The 24,757-nt window shown below is 45.4% G+C and overlaps 1 protein-coding gene across 1 annotated transcript in view; it reads right to left on the minus strand.

The window, feature by feature from the left end:
- LOC309558212 (tryptase gamma-like) overlaps window positions 1-17,947 on the minus strand; it is a gene marked incomplete at its 3' end in the record, with an annotated part of 126,125 nt that extends 108,178 nt beyond the window's left edge. Inside the window, 1 exon segment of the mRNA XM_082261234.1 lies at window positions 17,778-17,947. Coding sequence (XP_082117360.1) covers window positions 17,778-17,803 — 26 coding nt within the window. The 5' untranslated portion in view covers window positions 17,804-17,947.
- Between the last annotated feature and the right edge of the window lie 6,810 nt (window positions 17,948-24,757).

Below are 24,757 nucleotides of genomic sequence, written 5' to 3' on the forward strand. Positions count from 1 at the left end.
CGTAGAGCCGTAGAGGATTATGTCACTGACTTCAGGCATTGGAGTACGGACACTCACTGGAACGACGCAGCCTTGCGACATCAGTTCCGCCTGGGTCTTTCAGAAAACTTGAAGGATGAACTGGCCCGAGTGGGTATACCCAAGACCTTGGAGGCATTAATTACCCTGGCCATACAGATAGACCGCCGGCTCCGTGAGCGTAGAGCAGAGAGGGCCACGCAGCAGACCCGCCCAGTCTGGATGTTGCCACAGGTTCCTAATCCCGTCCACACCTTCTCCTCTGGTGCCCGTTCCAGCAACACTGCTCCGCTTATTTCTGAATCGGATACGTCGGAGCCGATGCGACTTGGGCTTATGCGTCCTTCCTTATCAACAGAAGAACGCTCACGACGATGTCAGAACAACCTGTGCCTGTACTGCGGAGAGGCCGGACACTTTGTACGCTCATGCCCAGCAAAGATGCGTAAGCGTCTTTCTATATCCCCCTCAAGTTATCCAGTCTCTGTCAACAATACCACTCACCTGGCTCTCTCTATCTCATTTCAGCTCCCAGAAGGCCCGATCCTGGTCACCGCTATTATTGATTCCGGGGCATGCAGCTGCTTCATTGACCTTACCTTTGCTGTCCATCAACGCATCCCACTTCGACCCAAGTCGCAGGGACTCTCCATCTTCCTAGCAGATGGGTCCCACATCAAGTCTGGGCCAGTTACCCAAGAAACCCCTCCATTGCCTGTGGCCACTCTCGAAGGGCACAAGGAGTTGTTATGCCTGGATGCCATCTCTTCTCCCTTGTTTCCCGTTATTCTGGGGTTACCCTGGTTGCAGGCGCACAACCCGCAGATTAATTGGACTTCTGGAGACGTCAAGTTCCGGTCCCCTTACTGCCAGAATCATTGCCTGCCAGTACGCCATAGTGCTCCTAGCACCCTACTCTGTATGGACGCTGATAAGGAGATACGTTCCTCTGTCCCAGTATCTTATCACGAATACTTGGATGTCTTCAGTAAACAGGGGGCTGAGACCTTACCCCCCCACCGCCGCTATGATTGTCCAATTGAATTGCTTCCGGGGGCCGAGATCCCTTTCGGACGTATCTTTCCTTTATCGGAACGAGAATTGGGTACCCTTAAAGACTATGTGACGGAGAATCTAGAGAAGGGATTCATCCAACCCTCTACTTCTCCGGCAGGAGCTGGGATCTTTTTTGTGGAGAAAAAAGACCATTCACTTCGGCCATGTGTGGACTACCGTGAGTTAAATAAAATTACGGTCAAAAACCGGTACCCCCTACCCTTGATTCCTGAACTTTTCCAGAGACTAAGAACCGCCTCTGTATTCACCAAACTGGACCTACGGGGAGCCTACAATTTGGTCCGTATTAGGGAGGGGGATGAATTGAAGACAGCATTCCGCACCCGATTCGGGCATTATGAATATTTGGTGATGCCTTTCGGGCTCTGCAATGCCCCGGCCACCTTCCAGCACTTCGTCAACGACATCTTCAGAGACTATCTGGACATCTTTGTTATTGTCTACCTGGACGATATCTTGGTCTTCTCTTCCTCCCTGGCCCAGCACCGAGAACACGTTAAAAAGGTACTCCACCGACTCCGGCTACGCAGGCTCTACGCAAAACCCGAGAAATGCGAATTTGAACAGCAGAGTATCCAATTCCTCGGGTTAATAATCTCCTCTGAAGGGGTCAAAATGGACCCTCAGAAGGTCTCCGCCATCCTGGATTGGCCCGCACCGGTGGATAAAAAGGGGATTCAGCGTTTCATAGGATTCGCAAATTTCTACAGGAAATTTATCAAGGGGTTCTCTTCCATCATCGCCCCTATTACCCTGCTCACCAAACAAGGTACCCGCTTCCACTGGTCTCCCGAGGCGCAAGTCGCATTTACAGCCCTGAAGGAGCTGTTTACTTCTGCTCCTATCCTCAGCCACCCGGATCCCGCCCTGCCTTACATCCTTGAAGTTGACGCCTCGGAAATCGCAGTAGGAGCAGTCATCTCCCAGCGTCAAGGTCTCAAGGACCTGATTCATCCGGTAGCTTTCTTCTCCCGTAAGCTTTCTCCTGCGGAGAGGAACTATGATGTAGGGGATCGGGAGCTCCTTGCCATCAAGACCGCCCTGGAGGAGTGGAGGTATCTATTGGAAGGGGCGGCACATCCCATACTCATCTACACGGATCATAAGAACCTGGAGTATTTGAGGACGGCCAAACGCCTGAGACCTCGCCAAGCAAGGTGGGCACTTTTTTTTTCCAGATTTACGTTCCATATAACGTACCGACCGGGTTCCAAGAATACGAAACCCGATGCTCTCTCTCGAATGTACGACAGTTCTAAAGAAACCATTGTACCTGACACCATCTTAACCCAAGGTAACTTTCTGCTATTACAGTCTGACCTTCTTACCGCTCTGAGACAAGCCACAGTAAATGCTCCCCATCCTGCTGGAACTATACTGGTACCCAGAAATGGACTGCTATGGAGAGGGGATCAAATTTTCGTTCCAGAAAGTGCTCGTGTGTCCATCCTAGGACTGTGTCATGACCACCCGATGACTGGTCATTTCGGGATCCATAAGACCCTGGATCTTGTGCAGCGCACGTTCTGGTGGCCCGACTTGGAAAAGTGTTGTAAACAATATGTTTCCTCCTGTACTGTTTGCACACGAAGCAAGGCAACCCGAAATAAGGCATGGGGCCTGCTCAGACCACTACCAGTCCCTGACAGACCATGGAAGATGATTGCTATGGATTTCATTGTGGAACTTCCTCCATCAGACGGTTATTCGGCAATCTTCGTGGTAGTAGACCGTCTGTCGAAAATGGCTCACTTCATACCACTAAGAGGTACACCCTCCGCGCTTGAGACGGCACAGGTCTTCATCAGAGAAATTGTAAGACTTCACGGGGTCCCAATGAACATTGTGTCGGATAGAGGTGTCCAATTTACTTCTCGCTTCTGGAGAGCGTTATGTGATTCACTGAAAATCAAGCTGTCAATGTCCTCCGCATTAGAGATGTATAGAACTGTTCGCCGGCGAACAGTTCCCGGCGAACTTAGCATGTTCGCGTTCGCCGCTGCCGGCGAACATATGCGATGTTCGGTCCGCCCCCCATAAGACATCATTGAGGCAAACTTTGACCCTGAACTTTACAGTCAGCAGACACATTTCCAGCCAATCAGCGTACCTCCCTCCCACACCCTCCCACCTCCTATAAATAAGCAAGGGCAGCATCCATCTTAGATCATTCTGAAGCAGTGTGTGTAGTGAGAGTAGGGAGAGCTGCTGCTGCTGCTGCTGCTGCTGTTAAGCTAGGGACAGTTAGTCAGTGTTCCTGGTCTTGCAGTGTTCTTGGTCCACTACTGCTGTAATATCAGCACCCCAAAAAGCCCTTCTAAGGGCTGGTATTTGTGTTTTTTTTTTTTTTTTATATATATATATATATATATATACCTAGCGTCCCCAAAAGCCCTTTTAAGGGCTGGTAATTGAGTTGTTTCTTCATATATATATATATCTATATCTATCTAGTGTCCCCAAAAGCCCTTTTAAGGGCTGGAAATATTTTTTTTTCCTCTGTCATAATTGCAGTGAGTGCTGTGTCAGGTCCACAGAGTGCACTGTACCCACTGCAGTGCACTGCCCACCACTGATATATATACGTTGGCACAGCATCTTGTTGCAATAAATTGAAAAAAAAAATATTTTTTATTATTGCAGTTGCCTGGGCTGCCAGTGACTGTCAGGTCCACAGAGTGTACTGTGCCCACTGCAGTGCCACTGTGTGCCCACCCACCACTGATATATAAGGTGGCACAGCAGCTTGCAAAGTAAAAAAAAATTATATATTTTTTTAAATTGCAGTTGCCTGGGTGCCAGTGACTGCTGTCAGGTCCACAGAGAGTGTACTGTGCCACTGCCCACCCACCACTGATATATAAGGTGGCACAGCAGCTTGCAAAGTAAAAAAAATATATATATTTTTTTAAATTGCAGTTGCCTGGGTGCCAGTGACTGCTGTCAGGTCCACAGAGAGTGTACTGTGCCACTGCCCACCCACCACTGATATATAAGGTGGCACAGCAGCTTGCAAAGTAAAAAATATATATATATTTTTTTAAATTGCAGTTGCCTGGGTGCCAGTGACTGCTGTCAGGTCCACAGAGAGTGTACTGTGCCACTGCACACCCACCACTGATATATAAGGTGGCACAGCAGCTTGCAAAGTAAAAAAATATATATATATTTTTTAAATTGCAGTTGTCTGGGTGCCAGTGACTGCTGTCAGGTCCACAGAGAGTGTACTGTGCCACTGCCCACCCACCACTGATATATAAGGTGGCACAGCAGCTTGCAAAGTAAAAAAAAATATATATATTTTTTAAATTGCAGTTGCCTGGGTGCCAGTGACTGCTGTCAGGTCCACAGAGAGTGTACTGTGCCACTGCCCACCCACCACTGATATATAAGGTGGCACAGCAGCTTGCACTCATAGTACAACAGTAACAACACATTAAAAAAAAATGACAGGCAGAGGCAGGCCACCCCGCAAGGGCCGTCGTGGTCGTGGTGCTGTGATTTCCTTAGGCCCTAGAATAATGCCCAGTGTTCAGAGGCCACCACAGACCCTGAACTCAAAAAATTCTGAGGCCATAGTTGACTGGCTTACACAGGACACCCAATCATCTACAGCTTCCGCTCGGAACCTTAATGCACCATCCTCCTCCAGCTCAGCTTCGGGCACCTCTCAATTTACCACTCGCCAGCCCGCCGGCAAAACCACCAACACTAGCACCACAGCCGCTTCACTTGATCCGTCAGAGGAGTTATTTTCACATCAGTTTGAAGAAATAAGTGATGCGCAACTATTAGTGCCAGAGGATGTAGATAACGGGGATATGTCTCAGTCAGGCAGCATTATACACATGGACGTACATTGTGATGATGATGATGTTGTACCTGCTGCTGCTGCCTTTGCTGAGTTGTCAAGTGAAGCGGCTGATGATGACGATGTGTCTGTGGATGTCACCTGGGTGCCTGCTCGAAGAGCAGAAGAAGAGGGGGAAAGTTCAGATGGGGAGACAGAGAGGAGGAGGAGACGAGTTGGAAGCAGGGGGAGGAGGTCATCGCAAGGAGCTAGTGGCGCAGTCAGACAGCATGTAGATTCGGCACCCGGGGTCAGCCAGACAGCACGCCAATCAACGCAAGCTGTTGCCACCACCAGAATGCCGTCCTTGCAAAGCTCAGCAGTGTGGCATTTTTTTTGTGTGTCTGCCTCTGATATCAGCGATGCCATTTGTAACCTGTGCCAAAAGAAACTGAGTCGTGGGAAGTCCAACACCCACCTAGGTACAACTGCTTTGCGAAGGCACATGATCTCACATCACAAACGCCTATGGGATCAACACATGAGTAAAAGCAGCACACAAACTGAAAGCCACCATCCTCCTCCTGGTCCAGCATCTTCAGCCACGTCAACCACTGCTGTCCTCCATGCCCCCTATCAACAACCCGCCCCTCCGCCTCTCACCTTCAGCAGTTCCTGCTCGTCACCTGCCCACAGTCAGGTGTCTGTGAAGGAAATGTTTGAGCGCAAAAAGCCAATCTCGCAGAGTCACCCCCTTGCCCGGCGTCTGACAGCTGGCTTGTCGGAACTCTTAGCCCGCCAGCTTTTACCATACAAGCTGGTGGAGTCTGAGGCCTTCAAAAAATTTGTCGCTATTGGGACACCGCAGTGGAAGGTACCCGGCCGAAATTATTTTTCACAAAAGGCAATCCCCAACCTGTACTCTATTGTGGAAAAGGAAATCATGTCACGTCTGGCACACAGTGTTGGGGCAAGGGTCCATCTGACCACTGATAGCTGGTCTGCAAAGCACGGTCAGGGCAGGTATATAACGTACACTGCGCATTGGGTAAACCTGCTGGCGGCTGCCAAGCATGGAATGCGTGGCTCTGCTGCAGAGGAGTTGGTGACACCACCACGACTTGCAGGCAGGCCTGCTGCCACCTCCTCTACTTCTCCTACTCCATCCTCTTTGCTAACCTCCTCGGCTGAGTCCTCTTCTGCTGTTGCGTCTTGCTCCACACCAACTGCACCCCCCAGCTCCCCAGGGGCTATTCCACATGCCGGATACGACAGTGTTACGCTGTCTTGGGGTTGACTTGCCTGAAAGCAGAGAGTCACACCGGAAGAGCACTACTGTCCGCCCTGAATGCACAGGTGGATCAGTGGCTGACCCCGCACCAACTGGAGATCGGCAAAGTGGTGTGTGACAACGGGAGCAATTTGTTGGCGGCATTGAATTTGGGCAAGTTGACACATGTGCCGTGCATGGCACATGTGTTGAATCTGATTGTGCAACGTTTTGTGCAGAAGTACCCAGGCTTACAGGACGTCCTCAAGCAGGCCAGGAAGGTGTGTGGCCATTTCAGGCGTTCCTACACGGCCATGGCGCACTTTGCAGATATTCAGCGGCGAAACAACATGCCAGTGAGGCGCTTGATTTGCGACAGCCCGACACGTTGGAATTCAACACTGCTAATGTTCGACCGCCTGCTCCAACAAGAAAAAGCGGTCAACGAGTATTTGTATGACCGGGGTGCTAGGACAGCCTCTGCGGAGCTGGGTATTTTTTTGCCACGCTACTGGACGCTCATGCGCAATGCCTGTAGGCTCATGCGTCCTTTTGAGGAGGTGACAAACCTAGTGAGTCGCACTGAAGGCACCATCAGCGACATCATCCCATATGTTTTTTTCCTGGAGCGTGCCCTGCGAAGAGTGCTGGATCAGGCCGTAGATGAGCGTGAAGAGGAAGAGGAAGAGTTGTGGTCACCATCACCACCACCAGAAACAGCCTTACCATCGATTGCTGGACCTGCGGCAACACTGGAAGAGGAGTGTGAGGAAGAGGAGTCAGAGGAGGAATGTGGCTTTGAGGAGGAGGAACACCAACCACAGCAGGCATCCCAGGGTGCTCGTTGTCACCTATCTGGTACCCGTGGTGTTGTACGTGGCTGGGGGGAAGAACACACCTTCAATGACATCAGTGAGGACGAGGAATTGGACATGAGTAGCTCGGCATCCAACCTTGTGCAAATGGGGTCTTTCATGCTGTCATGCCTGTTGAGAGACCCTCGTATAAAAAGGCTGAAGGAGAACGACCTGTACTGGGTGGCCACGCTACTAGACCCCCGGTATAAGCAGAAAGTCTGTGACATGTTACCCAATTACCGGCAGTCGCAAAGGATGCAGCAGCTACAAAATAAGTTAAAAACTATGCTCTACACAGCGTATAAGGGTGATGTCACAGCACAACGGGAATCCAACAGGGGAAGAGGTGAAAGTAATCCTCCTCCTACCACCACAACCACGCCGGCAAGGACAGGACGCTTTACAGACGTCTTGTTGATGGAGGACATGCGGAGCTTTTTTAGTCCTATGCATCGCCACAGCCCTTCGGGGTCCACCCTCAGAGAACGACTCGACCGACAGGTAGCAGACTACCTTGCCTTAACTGCAGATATCGACACTCTGAGGAGCGATGAACCCCTTGACTACTGGGTGTGCAGGCTTGACCTGTGGCCTGAGCTATCCCAGTTTGCCATTGAACTTCTGGCCTGCCCCGCTTCAAGTGTGCTGTCAGAAAGGACCTTCAGCGCAGCAGGAGGTATTGTCACTGAGAAGAGAAGTCGCCTAGGTCAAAAAAGTCTTGATTACCTCACGTTTATTAAGATGAATGAGGCATGGATCCCGAAGGGACTGACAGTGGGGGATGCATTTGACTAAAAAAGGCCTGGTGATGACTGAGATGCCTTGGCCTAAAAATGGTCCACACGCTGCTGTATATAATCATTCTCTGCATGCCGGATGACTTACGTGACGTCTCCGCCACCAACTACGGTTCAAGCAGCAATGTTTTAGTGCACTTTCTGCCTTAAAACCTCAATTTTTCAGGCCGCTGCTACAGCAGAAACAATACCTACTTTTTCATGCATGTGTACATGCCTAATTTTTCTGGCCTCTGGTGCTACACTGTGGCTGCAAAAAAACAAAAAACAAAAAAAAAGGCACATACATGTGTCAATTCCCCTTCGTGATCGTTACCTTGTCGTGGTGAAGGGGCTTGCGTATCACAATGAAGCGATCACCTCTAGGATTGTGTTGGCACACCCCAGATGATAAGGTCGTTGCTTCATTGTGTACAGACCAAAAGCGATCCGCAGGATAATTTTTCATAAAAAAAAACATTCATTTTCTTTCATTCTTTCTGCGGAGCTGGGTATTTTTTGGCCGCGTTACTGAATGCTCATGAACAATGGCTGTAGGCTCATGCGTCCTTTTGCGGAGATGACAACCCTGGTGGTCAGTCGAACCCAAGGCAACATCATCGACCTCATCCCATATGCGTTTTTTCTGGAGCGTGCCCTGCGAAGAGTACTGGATCAGGCTGTAGATGAGCATGAAGAGGAAGAGTTGTGGTCCTCATCACCACCAGAAGCAGCCTTGTCGTTGTCAATTGCTGGACCTGTGGCAACGCAGAGAGAGGAGTCTGAAGAAGAGAAGTCAGAGGAGGAAGGTGGCTTTGAGGAGGTGGAATACCAGCCACAGCAGGCGTCCCAGGGGGCTTGTTCTCACCTTTCGGGGACCCTTGGTGTTGTATGTGGCTGGGTGGAGGAAGAGACCTTCAATGATGTCAGTGAGGACAAGGAACGGGACATGGCTAGCTTGGTATCCAACCTTGTGCAAATTGGGAGTCTGCGGTTGTGCAAATGGACTGACTGACTGTTAAACGGGGAGTTTGGTCTGTCAGAGTTTGGTCTGTCACTGTGAAGCGGGCGACGGGCGTAACCCTTACACTACTTGACCGATAAAACATCATACCTGATCGTATTCACACACTGGATGTTTTAGTGCTGGTTTACACTGCCGCTACCACTAAAGTAGCGTCGCTTCCAGTGCGACTTTGGCGCGACTTAGCGCGACTTTGGCGCGACCTCATCGCGAGGTGACTTTTTATTTGGCCAATCACAATATCATGTTTTGTGACCGTCACCTAATTTCCTTTTCCTGTTTTTTGTTTTACATATTTCCCCATGTGTGCAGTGTTGTCTGTGTCATAGCTCAACTGATAGGCATGTTTGCCTTGGCACATCATATTTCAGCTTGCCAGAAAGAAAAAAAGACAGCTGGAAAGACACTGCATTAGTTTTCTACTAAAAATCATAAGAAAAATGCTGTTTTTTTTGGGTTGTGGACATACTACAGAGCTGAAACTTGACAGGTACACTTTTTAGACCCCCCAGACACTAAATACAAAAAATGACATGCCTGCCTAAAAAAAATGCCCGATAAATGCCTGCAAGAGAAAAAGACAGCCGCAGAGAAGCCGTATTCCTGAAAATATAAGAAAAATGCTGTTTTTTAGGGGTTCTGGACATGCTACAGAGCTGAAACTTGACAGGTACACTTTTGTGACCCCCCAGACACTAAATACAAAAAATGACATGCCTGCCTAAAAAAATGCCCGATAAATGCCTGCAAGAGAAAAAGCCAGCCGCAGAGAAGCCGTATTCCTGAAAATATAAGAAAAATGCTGTTTTTTAGGGGTTCTGGACATGCTACAGAGCTGAAACTTGACAGGTACACTTTTGTGACCCCCCAGACACTAAATACAAAAAATGACATGCCTGCCTAAAAAAATGCCAGATAAATGCCTGCAAGAGAAAAAGACAGCCGCAGAGAAGCCGTATTCCTGAAAATATAAGAAAAATGCTGTTTTTTAGGGGTTCTGGACATGCTACAGAGCTGAAACTTGACAGGTACACTTTTTAGACCCCCCAGACACTAAATACAAAAAATGACATGCCTGCCTAAAAAAATGCCCGATAAATGCCTGCAAGAGAAAAAGACAGCCGCAGAGAAGCCGTATTCCTGAAAATATAAGAAAAATGCTGTTTTTTAGGGGTTCTGGACATGCTACAGAGCTGAAACTTGACAGGTACACTTTTGTGACCCCCCAGACACTAAATACAAAAAATGACATGCCTGCCTAAAAAAATGCCCGATAAATGCCTGCAAGAGAAAAAGCCAGCCGCAGAGAAGCCGTATTCCTGAAAATATAAGAAAAATGCTGTTTTTTAGGGGTTCTGGACATGCTACAGAGCTGAAACTTGACAGGTACACTTTTTAGACCCCCCAGACACTAAATACAAAAAATGACATACCTGCCTAAAAAAATGCCCGATAAATGCCTGCAAGAGAAAAAGACAGCCGCAGAGAAGCCGTATTCCTGAAAATATAAGAAAAATGCTGTTTTTTAGGGGTTCTGGACATGCTACAGAGCTGAAACTTGACAGGTACACTTTTGTGACCCCCCAGACACTAAATACAAAAAATGACATGCCTGCCTAAAAAAATGCCCGATAAATGCCTGCAAGAGAAAAAGACAGCCGCAGAGAAGCCGTATTCCTGAAAATATAAGAAAAATGCTGTTTTTTAGGGGTTCTGGACATGCTACAGAGCTGAAACTTGACAGGTACACTTTTTAGACCCCCCAGACACTAAATACAAAAAATGACATGCCTGCCTAAAAAAATGCCCGCTAAATGCCTGCAAGAGAAAAAGCCAGCCGCAGAGAAGCCATATTCCTGAAAATATAAGAAAAATGCTGTTTTTTAGGGGTTCTGGACATGCTACAGAGCTGAAACTTGACAGGTACACTTTTGTGACCCCCCAGACATTAAATACAAAAAATGACATGCCTGCCTAAAAAAATGCCCGCTAAATGCCTGCAAGAGAAAAAGCCAGCCGCAGAGAAGCCATATTCCTGAAAATATAAGAAAAATGCTGTTTTTTAGGGGTTCTGGACATGCTACAGAGCTGAAACTTGACAGGTACACTTTTTAGACCCCCCAGACACTAAATACAAAAAATGACATGCCTGCCTAAAAAAATGCCCGCTAAATGCCTGCAAGAGAAAAAGCCAGCCGCAGAGAAGCCATATTCCTGAAAATATAAGAAAAATGCTGTTTTTTAGGGGTTCTGGACATGCTACAGAGCTGAAACTTGACAGGTACACTTTTGTGACCCCCCAGACATTAAATACAAAAAATGACATGCCTGCCTAAAAAAATGCCCGCTAAATGCCTGCAAGAGAAAAAGCCAGCCGCAGAGAAGCCATATTCCTGAAAATATAAGAAAAATGCTGTTTTTTAGGGGTTCTGGACATGCTACAGAGCTGAAAATTGACAGGTACACTTTTGTGACCCCCCAGACACTAAATACAAAAAATGACATGCCTGCCTAAAAAAATGCCCGATAAATGCCTGCAAGAGAAAAAGACAGCCGCAGAGAAGCCGTATTCCTGAAAATATAAGAAAAATGCTGTTTTTTAGGGGTTCTGGACATGCTACAGAGCTGAAACTTGACAGGTACACTTTTGTGACCCCCCAGACACTAAATACAAAAAATGACATGCCTGCCTAAAAAAATGCCCGATAAATGCCTGCAAGAGAAAAAGCCAGCCGCAGAGAAGCCGTATTCCTGAAAATATAAGAAAAATGCTGTTTTTTAGGGGTTCTGGACATGCTACAGAGCTGAAACTTGACAGGTACACTTTTGTGACCCCCCAGACACTAAATACAAAAAATGACATGCCTGCCTAAAAAAATGCCCGATAAATGCCTGCAAGAGAAAAAGCCAGCCGCAGAGAAGCCATATTCCTGAAAATATAAGAAAAATGCTGTTTTTTAGGGGTTCTGGACATGCTACAGAGCTGAAACTTGACAGGTACACTTTTGTGACCCCCCAGACATTAAATACAAAAAATGACATGCCTGCCTAAAAAAATGCCCGCTAAATGCCTGCAAGAGAAAAAGCCAGCCGCAGAGAAGCCATATTCCTGAAAATATAAGAAAAATGCTGTTTTTTAGGGGTTCTGGACATGCTACAGAGCTGAAAATTGACAGGTACACTTTTTAGACCCCCCAGACACTAAATACAAAAAATGACATGCCTGCCTAAAAAAATGCCCGATAAATGCCTGCAAGAGAAAAAGACAGCCGCAGAGAAGCCGTATTCCTGAAAATATAAGAAAAATGCTGTTTTTTAGGGGTTCTGGACATGCTACAGAGCTGAAACTTGACAGGTACACTTTTGTGACCCCCCAGACACTAAATACAAAAAATGACATGCCTGCCTAAAAAAATGCCCGATAAATGCCTGCAAGAGAAAAAGACAGCCGCAGAGAAGCCGTATTCCTGAAAATATAAGAAAAATGCTGTTTTTTAGGGGTTCTGGACATGCTACAGAGCTGAAACTTGACAGGTACACTTTTTAGACCCCCCAGACACTAAATACAAAAAATGACATGCCTGCCTAAAAAAATGCCCGCTAAATGCCTGCAAGAGAAAAAGCCAGCCGCAGAGAAGCCATATTCCTGAAAATATAAGAAAAATGCTGTTTTTTAGGGGTTCTGGACATGCTACAGAGCTGAAACTTGACAGGTACACTTTTGTGACCCCCCAGACATTAAATACAAAAAATGACATGCCTGCCTAAAAAAATGCCCGCTAAATGCCTGCAAGAGAAAAAGCCAGCCGCAGAGAAGCCATATTCCTGAAAATGTAAGAAAAATGCTGTTTTTTAGGGGTTCTGGACATGCTACAGAGCTGAAACTTCACAGGTACACTTTTTAGACCCCCCAGATGCTAAATCCAAAGAAATTTTTAATTTTTATTTTTTTTTAATTTTTCCAATAATTCGCTCTCTATCAAAAAATTATAATTTTTAAGAACTTTTTTTTGCGTGATCCCTCTCCGGCATGCCACAGTCCAGGTGTTAGTCCCCTTGAAACAACTTTTCCATCACTATTGTGGCCAGAAAGAGTCCCTGTGTGTTTTAAAATTCGCCTGCCTATTGAAGTCTATGGCGGTTCGCCCGGTTCGCCGGTTCGCGAACATTTGCCGATGTTCGCGTTCGCCGTTCGCGAACCGCGAATTTTAGGTTCCCGACATCACTACTCCGCATACCATCCCCAGACTAACGGGCAGACTGAGAGGACCAACCAGACCCTCGAGCAATATATCCGATGCTTCACCACCTTTGTTCAAGATAACTGGGTCTCGCTACTTCCATCAGCAGAGTTCGCATACAATAACGCCAAACACTCGGCTACAGGTCAGTCCCCATTCTATGCCAACTACGGGTTTCACCCATCTTTCTTGCCCTGCTTTATTCCTGAATCTACAGTGCCAGCAGTCCGGGATATCTTGGAGTTCCTTAAGGAGAACAACAAAATCTTACAGGATGCCATGACCAAGGCTCAGACCTCCAATAAAGAGTTCTTTGACAAAAGAAGGAGAGGTGAGTTGGTTCTCCAGCCCGGCAACCTGGTATGGTTAGCCACCACCAATCTCCGATTGGCATGCCCTTCCAAAAAACTGGCACCCAAGTTTATTGGCCCATTCCCTGTGAGGAGAAAATTAAATGAGGTATCTTACGAATTGACGCTTCCCGTTTCCCTCAAGATCCATCCAGTCTTCCACGTTTCACTCTTGAAACCTGCAGTACCTGACTCCTTTCCTGGTAGAAGTTCGGAACCACCTGCTCCTGTCACCATCAACGGGGACGAAGAATTTGAGGTGGAGGCCATCCTAGACTGCAGAAGGCGGAGGAACCAGCTACAATACCTGGTTAAGTGGAGGGGCTACGGCCCCGAAGAAAATTCCTGGGAACCGGTACAGAATTTCCATGCCCAGGACTTAATCCGGAATTTCTTCCGCAACCATCCCCACAAAAGGAACCTTTTGGGCACCCGGAGGTTGCCCTTAAGGGGGGGGCAATGTCAGAGACTCAATACCCTGCGCAGGCGCTGTTAGGAATGCTTCCTGAGCACACTGATGTGCTGTCATGAGTCTCCTAAAGGGTTAACCTAGAGCAGACTAATTGCTGTAATTGGCAAACAGGCTGCCTTATTTAAACAGCCCAGCAGCACTGCACTTTGCTGTGTTGTCTTCAGCTCTCCTGTATCCTGTGCCTGTTATATCTGCTGTTCCTGTTTACCTGACCCGGCTTGTCTTTGGATTCTGATTACCTGCTGCCCGCCCTGACCTTGGCTTGTCCTGACTATCCTCCTGTCTCGTCCTGATCTGTTTACCTGCTACCGGCTATTGGTCCTGGATCTGTTCCTGGCTCTCCCAGGGAATCCGGGGGGCCGCGACCTGGTGTTAGCAAGCAGCCAAATCCATCCCCACCTTCTGGGGCCCTGGTGAAGACCGGCTTACACTTAGACTCCGCGCCTCTGGTGAACCTGTGCCACGCCAGTTACCCGGTAAGCCACTCCTCTTACGTCAGGCTCTGCCACGTTACCCCGTGACAATAGGGGTTATGTTGGAAAGAATGTTGATCACATGGCTAGTGTCTTTAATGAAAGATGGAATGTTTTGAACCAAAGACTGCAGGAAAGATTCAATGTATTTCCCCACCCAGGACATCACAGAGCCGATGACACTGACCATATATCTATATATAAGCTATATAAGCTGGAGTCACGTAGCGCCGCACGTCACTCTGCTCTATCTAGTGTAGGAAAAGGCTGCGGCTGCTGCTTTGAGGGAGAGAATAGGAGTAGGACAGAAATTGAATGTTTAATCAGAACTTCAACTCAGCGATCATTCTACATAGATTTTGTTGTGTACTAGGCACTGCTGCTGCTTTGAGGGAGAGAATATAGGAGGAGAACAGAATCTTTATTCTTTAATCAGAATTTCAACTCAGCGAGCTACATAGATTTTGTTGTGTGGGTGCAGTGCACAATCTTTTTACCCTGCCCTGATCCCAGTGACAAAAAAAATACTTTTATCCGTCTGTTAGTTAGGTGGGCGGTGGGGGGGGTGGGGGGTTTTATGCAAGCTCAGTGCACCAGCATATTCAGTGTGCATTTAAAGCTATATATAGCTATAATTTTCTGGGTTTTTAAAAACACCCTTTTTGGGCTAAAATCCACAATTTTATAGCCCTTGCTTGCTGCATCTGTACGTGTAGAATTCAAGCTGCTGTCCTACTGTGTTAGTAAAAAAACACCCTTTTTGGGCAAAATACACAGTTTTACAGCCCTTGCTTGCTGCATGTGTGATAAAAACAAGCTTGTAATACTGCAATAATTTTAGGGTTTAAAAAAACACCAATTTTTGGCATCACCCTCCATCTTGGGCCTCTGCCGCATTATTCAATGCGCATTTAAAGCTATATATAGCTATAATTTTCTGGGTTTTTAAAAACACTCTTTTTGGGCTAAAATCCACAATTTTATAGCCCTTGCTTGCTGCATCTGTACGTGTAGAATTCAAGCATTATATACTGCTGTCATATTGTGTTCGTAAAAAAACACCCTTTCTGGGCAAAATACACAACATACTGTTGTTCTATTCTGCTATTGAAAAAACACCCATTTAGGGCAAAAAAATAATTTTGCAGCGTTTGCTGCATATGTTACTGTGAGATACACCCTTTAGATACTGTTCTATTTTTCTACTCAAAAAACACTAATTTAGGGCAAGATCCTAAATTTGAGAAATATGAGGAGAATGTCAAATAAGGGACATGACCCCGGTCGTGGTGCTGCTGGTGGAGCTCCTGTTGCAAGGAGAAGACTTGGTCGATCTGTGCCAGCTACACGCACAAGTGAAACACCTTCCTCAGGTGCGAGTAGGTGACAGAACCTGCAGCAGTATTTGGTCGGGCCTAATGGGGCTCTACGAATGTTGAGACCAGAACAAGTACAGGCGTAATAGTAGAATCTGGTTGCTGACAGTACCTCCAGTGCCGTCACATTGTCTCCCACCCAGTCTCCTGCTGAAAGATCAGAGTTGGCACCTGCAGCCGATGTCCATCGGTCTTTCACCTCACCCCCTTGCAAATCAGCCAAGCAGTCTGAGGCCCATGCGAGACCTGTGTGCCTTGTTGCGCTGTTTCGAGTACTCCATCAATATGGCCGGTGCCGATGACACCGTTCTCAGCGTTACTATCCCACTTCTATGCCTCCTTGAAAAAATGATTCGGGCGATGATGGAAGAGGATGTGGCACAGGAGGAGGAGGAGGAGGAAGAGGGATAATTTCTAAGGCTTTCAGGGCAGTCATTCACAAGTGGCTCCAAGGGTGGGTTCCTGCCCCCACAAACACCAGGTACACAATTGTCCAGCAAGGGAACAGTTCTGGAGGATGACGAGGTGGAGGATAAGGAGATGGAGGAGGAGGAACCATGTTCACAGCAGGGTGGCACCCAGACCAGTAAATGGCCATCACTGGTGCATGGCTGGGGGGATATAGAGGACACAGACTATACACCTCCCACAGAGGACAGCTTTTTGTTGCCTCTGGGCAGCCTGGCACACATGAGTGATTACGCTGCTGGATCCCCCTTACAAGGACAATGTACCATCCTTAATTCCCTCACTGGAGCGTGATCGTAAGATGCATGAGTATAGGTGCACGCTGGTAGACGCGCTGCTGGTGGCATTCCCACCTGACAACGGGGGCACAGTGGAAGTACAAAGCGAAGGCAGAGGAGGAGGAAGAGGTAGCCAACGCAGCCGGGGCACCGCCAGCACCTCAGAAGGCAGGGTTAGCATGGCCGAAATGTGGAAAAGCTTTGTCAACACGCCGCAACAACCAGCACCACCAGCTGATATGGAACGTCTTAGCAGGAGGCAGCATTTCACCAACATGGTGGAGCAATATGTGTACACACGCCTAGACGTACTGAATGACAGGTCTGCCCCCTTCAACTTCTGGGTCTCCAAATTGGGCACATGGCCTGAGCTTGCCCTTTACGCCTTGGAGGTGCTGGCCTGCCCTGCAGCCAGTGTATTATCTGAACGTGTATTTAGCACGGCAGGGGGGCATTATCACAGACAAGTGCTGCCGCCTGTCCAGAGCCAATGTGGACAAGCTCACGTTCATTAAAATGAACTAGGCATGGATCCCACAGGACGTGTCCATACCTTGTGCAGAATAGACATGTATACTGGCCTTACACAGCTTTTGTTGTATTTTTGATCTTTCTCACTCTTTTGGAGTGTACCCTAATTTAAAAAAAATTAAATTAAAAACAAAAACCAGTGTTGGCTACCTCATCCTTCTCCACCGCCGCCGCTTCCACCTACACCGCCACATCCACCACCACCTCAACCTCCTACTCCATATGGACCTCGTCCTCCTACATCAAGATTATTATTTTTTTTATTTTATGTTATTTTAAGTTATTTCCCTATTCACATTTGTTTGCAGAACACTTACCATGCTCTTAACAACATTTTGTTGCAATTTTCATCCCTCTAGGCATTTTCATTACTTTTTTAGAGCCATTTTAGTGCTCAAAAGTTCAGGTCCCATTTGACTTCAATGGGGTTTGGGTTCAGGGTCAAATTCGGGTCAAGTTCGGGTCCCGAACTCAAACTTTTTTGCGAAGTTTGGCCGAACCCGTCGAACCCGAACATCCAGGTGTCCGCTCAACTCTACCTATGAACTCAATAGCTGAATGAGGGGCCCAATATTAGCACCCATACAGGGGCTCTTTGGTGATGTAAACCAATCAATGATGCACGCTTGACAGTTTTAAAGTGGACACATTATAAAAGATGAACACTGGATCAAAAAAGATGTCCATGACTACTTTTTAGAAACATTTTTCCAATAGCAAAAATGATTGGCGCCTGATAGAGGAATTGGTATATAAAGGTAACATGTCATACTCACTAGTGGATGCAATGCGCTGCCGTCATAACCCACTCCTGTGAGATGAGGGAGCCTCCACATAAATATTCTTTATTTAATTCTGTATATTTAACAGCGACCTGCCAGGGCCACTCCCCATCCAAGGAATTTGTACCACCAACTATTCGACTGGACACCAAGGGGGAACCGCACACTGAATTATCTGGAGCAGCAGTTGCAGCTGATACAAGAAAAAAAAAATGAATTTGTTTAGCTTTTACAATAAAATACATACCTAAATAATGCACATGGAAATGAAACCATATTTACCGATATGTCAGCAGATAAAAATTCTCAGGTTTAATTCTATGTAGAGATTTTTTGATGATGCACATTTAAGCCACATATATTCAACATCAAACCCAACCAACTTCTATTTTATTTTTAATTGTTTTATGTGTCCCATAGGCAGTGTTTAAAATACAAAGGCTCAGCCTGCAATACACACCTGTTCCCTGGAGTTGTCCCCCACACAAGATGTTCTCAGTCTTTTGATTTAGATGACACCCAGCCCCCATCTATCTGGAAGACTGATACAAACTTGTGAATGAAGTGCATCACCACAGCACCCTTCATTCACCAGGGATGCTGATGTTGTCATGTCTGCATAATTAAAACCTGCCCACCACCAGAAGATCTGAAGAGAGCACATTATGTGGTCAGCCTGAAGACACCCAAAGAGTAAGTTGAAAAAAAAACATAAAATATTGCTGAAAGGGAATTCCGGGGGAGTCTGGAACCCAGAGTTAGACTTCAAAGTTAGCATCATTGAAGTTGATTATCCTCAAACTTTTATGTAGAATTGTGTCAAAAATATCCAACTAAAGGAAATAATCTAAAGAATCTATAATTTTTTTGAAGCCATATGGATGTAATCTGATTTATGGAAATAAATCTGTCAATGTAAGCTAAGGTTTCCAGGAACATTATGTAATATTATGTAGAAGGGTCAGTTCAAACAGCAGAGCAGACTGGAAAAGGATTGTTTTATAGTTAAGGTGACAAAAGACATGTCTATTACATCAAACCTCTAACTTCAGTAGTTTTGGTCAGCGGGAATCCAACCATATCTCCTTTCCGGGCATCTATTTTTAAATGGGCCACCAAAACCCCCAAGGGCAATCCATCCAATGTCCGCAATCAAATCCTCTCTTTTTATGTAATTAGTATAATTATAATCATATTATTAGTTACTTTTGGAACTTTTTTTCAGAAAGGTTCCAAAAGTGTTTATAAACCTTAAAGCGGAGTTCGAATCTTTTTTGTGTTTATTAAAAGGCAGCAGCTACAAAAAGTGTAAACAGGAACTGAGGGGCGCCAGACTAAGAGCAGTATTAAATCACCAATTTAATAAAAGTAAACAAATGGCAACTCACAAGATAAATGAGTAAAACAGGCAGAATTGGTAAGAATCGTCAGTCTTAGGGACTCTCCAGGCTGTCATGGTGTCACGGCAGCCTTGAGCAATGAATGTGTTACTAGATGGTAGCAGGAAAGTGGCTGTACACCGCTGTAACCAGTAAGAAACTTAAGATGGTGCTGGGCTGGACTTGATGTCACTGTGGAGGGCATGCTGACATGTAGATGGATGGTAACGTGTTTTGAAGCTTCCGCTTCTTCTTCAGACTTGATTGGAATTTCCTTCACTTCAGTGATAGATTCCGCTTCTCTTTGTTTTTTTGATTTGGAACTTAGCCACCTGGAGTCTAACCTTTTAGCAAAAAATGATACCAAGCCTACAGCCGGGAATTCTTTTTTCACTTCACTTGACACTCATTCCTTTATTTGGTATATTCTGGTGCAAAAAATCTCTATGTCTGACATATGCACATGTCCAACATTGTCAGAAATGTTTCAGTCATAAGGGTAGAAACTTTCACTTCAGTGCTTTCCACAATTGTTCTTCTATGTTTGTAGCTTACTGCCTTTCCTACCCATGTGGTTGTATGTAGGCCGTATCATTAGAACTTTATGTGCTAGGTTTGGGGAGCATATTCATAGAGACATATCTCATTAAACATAGCATTCCCCACCACTTCCTAGAGTACAAAAATAAATCTTCCAAGGAGCTCAAGGTTTGGGTTAACAAATTCATTCCAGATACATTTTCTCCAGAATGCTTCCAACGGCTAAGCCCACAGGAAACAAACGTAGGGGATTTTAACCCTGGATACCCTGGCACCAAAGGGTATAAATGAAGCAATTGAAGTCAGCACCGGTATTTGATCCTGTAATGCTTGAGGTGATTGTAGTCGTATTAGTGCACTTGCGACAAAGACAATTGAGTACTGTCCGTGATACTTTTTTTATTTGCACTAACATACAATTTTTCAGGACAAGCTTATGGGGTAAGTCCCCTTCATCAAGGTCCAAGCAATAATGCTTGGACCTTGATGAAGGGGACATACCCTGAAAGCTTGTTCTGAAAAATTCTATGTTAGTGCAAATAAAAAAGTATCACAGACAGTACTCAATTGTCTCTTGATCCCGTAAGAGATTTTGATGATGCACATTTGAGCCTCATATATTCAACATCAAACCCAACCAACTTTTATTTTAATTTTTTACTTTTTTTTGTGTGTCCCACAGGCAGTGTTTAAAATACAAAAGCTCAGCCTGCAAAATACACATCGTCTCTGGAGTTGTCTCCCACACAAGATGTTCTCAGTCTTCTGATTTAGATGACAGCCAGCCCCAATCTACTGTATCTGGAAGACTGACACAAACTTGTGAACAAAGTGCATCACCACAGCACCCTTCAATTAAAAGGGAAAAATGCAGAGAGGGGTGCCAATGTCGTCATGTCTGCATACTGTAGTTAAAAACTGCCCACCATTAGAAGATCTGAAGAGACCACATTATGTGGTCAGCCTGAAGACATCCAAAGAGTAAGCTGAAAAAAGGTACCAAATTGAAAAGGGAAAAATGCTCCCAGCAAAATCAAACCTTTTAGATCCTTTACAGAAAACATTCAGTTGACACTGGAAACAAGAGATAGGACCTCGCGCTTATGGTATACGGTGAAAATTATAAATAATGTGCTAGTTTGAATAATGTGCTAGTATATATATAAATGTGTTTGTAGCTGCTGCTGAACGATAAAGTGCTAGTGCCTTTACAGTGGTAAGTAAACAACAGGTGATCAGCGCTGCTACCTTAAAATATAAATTCACAGTAAATGGTAATCCAGTAATCAATGACAATCGATGGATAACATAAATCAACTCCTTGTGCAATAGTGGATAGATGGTAAATAAATATATCAAATGTGCATAGAGTCCTTTGGTGCAAATATCAAAATACAGCACTTTGATTACCTGCACTTAAGGACTGTTTTAATATTTTGATATTTGCACCGAAGGACTCAATGCACTTTTGATATATTTATTTACCATCTATCCACTATTGCACAAGGAGTTGATTTATGTTATCCATCGATTGTCATTGATTACTGGATTACCATTTACTGTGAATTTATATTTTAAAGGTAGCAGCGCTGATCACCTGTTGTTTACTTATTCAGTTGACACTCATTCCTTTAACTGGTGTGTTCCGATGCAAAAAATGTCTATGTCTGACATGTGCACATGTCCAACATGGTCAGAAATATTTTAAGTCATAAGGGTAGAACCTTTCACTTCAGTGCTTTCCACAACTGTTCACCTATGTTTGTAGCTTACTGCCTTTCCTGCCCATGTGGTATGTTGTATGTAGGCCGTCCCATTAGAACTTTATGTGCTGGGTTTGGGGAGCATCGCAGGTTCGCAGATTTGCAGATTCGTAGAGGCAGGTCTCACTAAATATAGCATTCCCCGCCGGAGCTAGAGGTTTGGGTTCTCAAATTCATTCCAGATACATTTTCTCCAGCAGAATGTTTACAACTAGTGTTGAGCGAACACGGACTGTATTATTCGGGTCCGTACCGGATAATTGGATTTTTGCTACCCGGACACGGACCCGAAAACTTTACTGTATGTTCGGGTTTAAAATCCGTGTTCGGTAATTTTATTTCCGGTTTTGTATGTAATGGCGCGCTTTTAATGGCGGGCTTTCAACAGCCAATCAACAAGCGTTTAACTGGTGTGCCATAGAAGCCATCACAACCATGCCTACTAATGGCATGGCTGTGATAGGCCAGCTGAAGCATGTGACCCAGGTCTTTATAAGCTCGAGAGACACAGCGCGGTGCGTCAGTCTGCTGTAGTGTAGGGAGAGAGCACTCCCAACGGAGCTGGCTGCTGCTGATTAGGGACAGGCAGGGAAAAAACACATTGTGCCCGAAAAGAATGCAGGGACAGGTCGGAGTGTAGGCAGGGAAAGATATTTGAGCATTTTAGGGACAGGCTGGAGAGAGTAGGCAGGGACAGATAGGAGACACAGGACAGAACAATTGTCCGTTAGCGATCTACATCGATTCTGCTGTGTGGGGGGTGGTGCAGTGAACAATCTTTTTGCCCTCACTTGAGCCCACTGAGGAGGAGGAGGAGGGAGAAATAAATATATTTTTATCAGTCTGTTGTGAGCAGAGTTCAGCTATATTTTACTACAGATTGCTGTTCTAATCGGCTATTTAAAAATTACAAAGTTAAAGGGGAATTTTTTTTTTCCCTTCATAGCCTGCTGCTGACCGTGACATAAAACATAAGACACTGCTGTGTTCACATGTGCTATTAAAAAATCACCAATTTTATATACTATTTTCTATTCTGCTATTCAATATACACCCTTTTGGGGTGAAAAAAATTAAATTGTGGCATAGTCTGTATCGGTACGTGTGAGATACACCTTTCAAATTTTTTGGGCGCATCTTCCACCGCCGAGGATTGCAGGGCGCTTCAGTTTGCCTCCTGTTCCGAACTCCTACTCCTCATCCTCATCCTGCCTTTAGGATACAAAAAATTGTAATCGGGGCCTAGTCTGGGTTTGTACGTGTGAGATACACCATTTTATATCATATTTTCTATTCCGCTATTCAATCTACACCCTTTTGGGGTAAAAAAAAATTAAATTGCGGCATAGTCTGTAGTAATCTGCTATTTAAAAATTACAAATTTAAAGGGGATTTTTTTTTTCCCTTCATAGCCTGCTTCTGACCATGACAAAAAACATAAGACACTGCTGTGTTCACATGTGCTATTAAAAAATCACCAATTTTATATACTATTTTCTATTCCGCTATTCAATATACACCCTTTTGGGGTGAAAAAAATTAAATTGTGGCATAGTCTGTATCGGTACGTGTGAGATACACCTTTCAAATTTTTTGGGCGCATCTTCCACTGCCGAGGATTGCAGGGCGCTTCAGTTTGCCTCCTGTTCCGAACTCCTCCTACTCCTCATCCTCATCCTGCCTTTAGGGTACAAAAGATTGTAATCGGGGCCTAGTCTGGGTTTGTATGTGTGAGATACACCATTTTATATCATATTTTCTATTCCGCTATTCAATATACACCCTTTTGGGGTAAAAAAAAATTAAATTGCGGCATAGTCTGTAGTAATCTGCTATTTAAAAATTACAAATTTAAAGGGGATTTTTTTTCCCCCCTTCATAGCCTGCTGCTGACCGTGACATAAAACATAAGACACTGCTGTGTTCACATGTGCTATTAAAAAATCACCAATTTTATATACTATTTTCTATTCTGCTATTCAATATACACCCTTTTGGGGTGAAAAAAATAAAATTGCGGCATAGTCTGTATCGGTACGTGTGAGATACACCTTTCAAATTTTTTGGGCGCATCTTCCACCGCCGAGGATTGCAGGGCGCTTCAGTTTGCCTCCTGTTCCGAACTCCTCCTACTCCTCATCCTCATCCTGCCTTTAGGGTACAAAAAATTGTAATCGGGGCCTAGTCTGTGTTTGTACGTGTGAGATACACCTTTTTATATCATATTTTCTATTCCGCTATTCAATCTACACCCTTTTGGGTAAAAATAATTAAATTGCGGCATAGTCTGTATCGGTACATGTGAGATACACCTTTCAAATTTTTGGGGCGCATCTTCCACCGCCGAGGATTGCAGAGTGCTTCAGTTTGCCTCCTGTTCCGGACTCCTCCTACTCCTCATCCTCATCCTGCCTTTAGGGTAAAAAAAAATTGTAATCGGGGCCTAGTCTGTGTTTGTACGTGTGAGATACACAGTTTTATATACTTTTTCTATTCCGCTATTCAATATACACCCTTTTGGGGTGAAAAAAATTAAATTGCGGCATAGTCTGTATCGGTACGTGTGAGATACACCTTTCAAATTTTTTTGGCGCATCTTCCACCGCCGAGGATTGCAGGGTGCTTCAGTTTGCCTTTGGACGTCCAGACGAAGCTAAGCCACTTGGAAGCGAAACGTGTTGACGTCATCATCACCGCCAGTGCAACCACGAGTGTCCCAGACGCGGACGGCGGGCGGAGCTGACAGAAGCGAGGAGACGGGGACCGGCTTTCATACCAGACACTTCAGCGGAGGACAGGAATCGAAGCTATGCGGCTATAGAACGGAGATCAGGTAAGTAAATGCATCGCACTACTTAGCAAAAGGGGTGAAGCATCGTCCCCACTTGATGCTTCGAGATTAACATACCTGACACTCCACTATACTGCCGCAACAAAGGAAATCAACCTCTCTTTCCTGCATAAAAACACACTCTTCAGGAACAGGAAAAGGTTTAAAAAGGCAATTTTTAGCCATTTAAGTCTAAAAGGACAAACTGTAAACCCTACAAACTTTTCCTATCATACAAGGACCCCTGAAAAGACTGGTATCCCAACTACATCACAAAGGGAAAAAGGATGAAGTAACGGCAGTTGCCGCCAGAGCTACGGGTCACTGTACCGACTCTGAAAAAATCCCTTTATATCCCTGACATTCATAAATGATGGTAAATGGAGAAACAGCCATCCCAGCAAGCCTGCCACCCAATATTCCCACTTTCACTGCTTAGCTAAGCATAAAGTGATTAATTAA

The sequence above is a fragment of the Pelophylax lessonae genome, assembly GCF_965119305.1.
Source record: "Pelophylax lessonae genome assembly, chromosome: 6".
NCBI classification, from domain to species: Eukaryota; Metazoa; Chordata; class Amphibia; order Anura; family Ranidae; genus Pelophylax; species Pelophylax lessonae.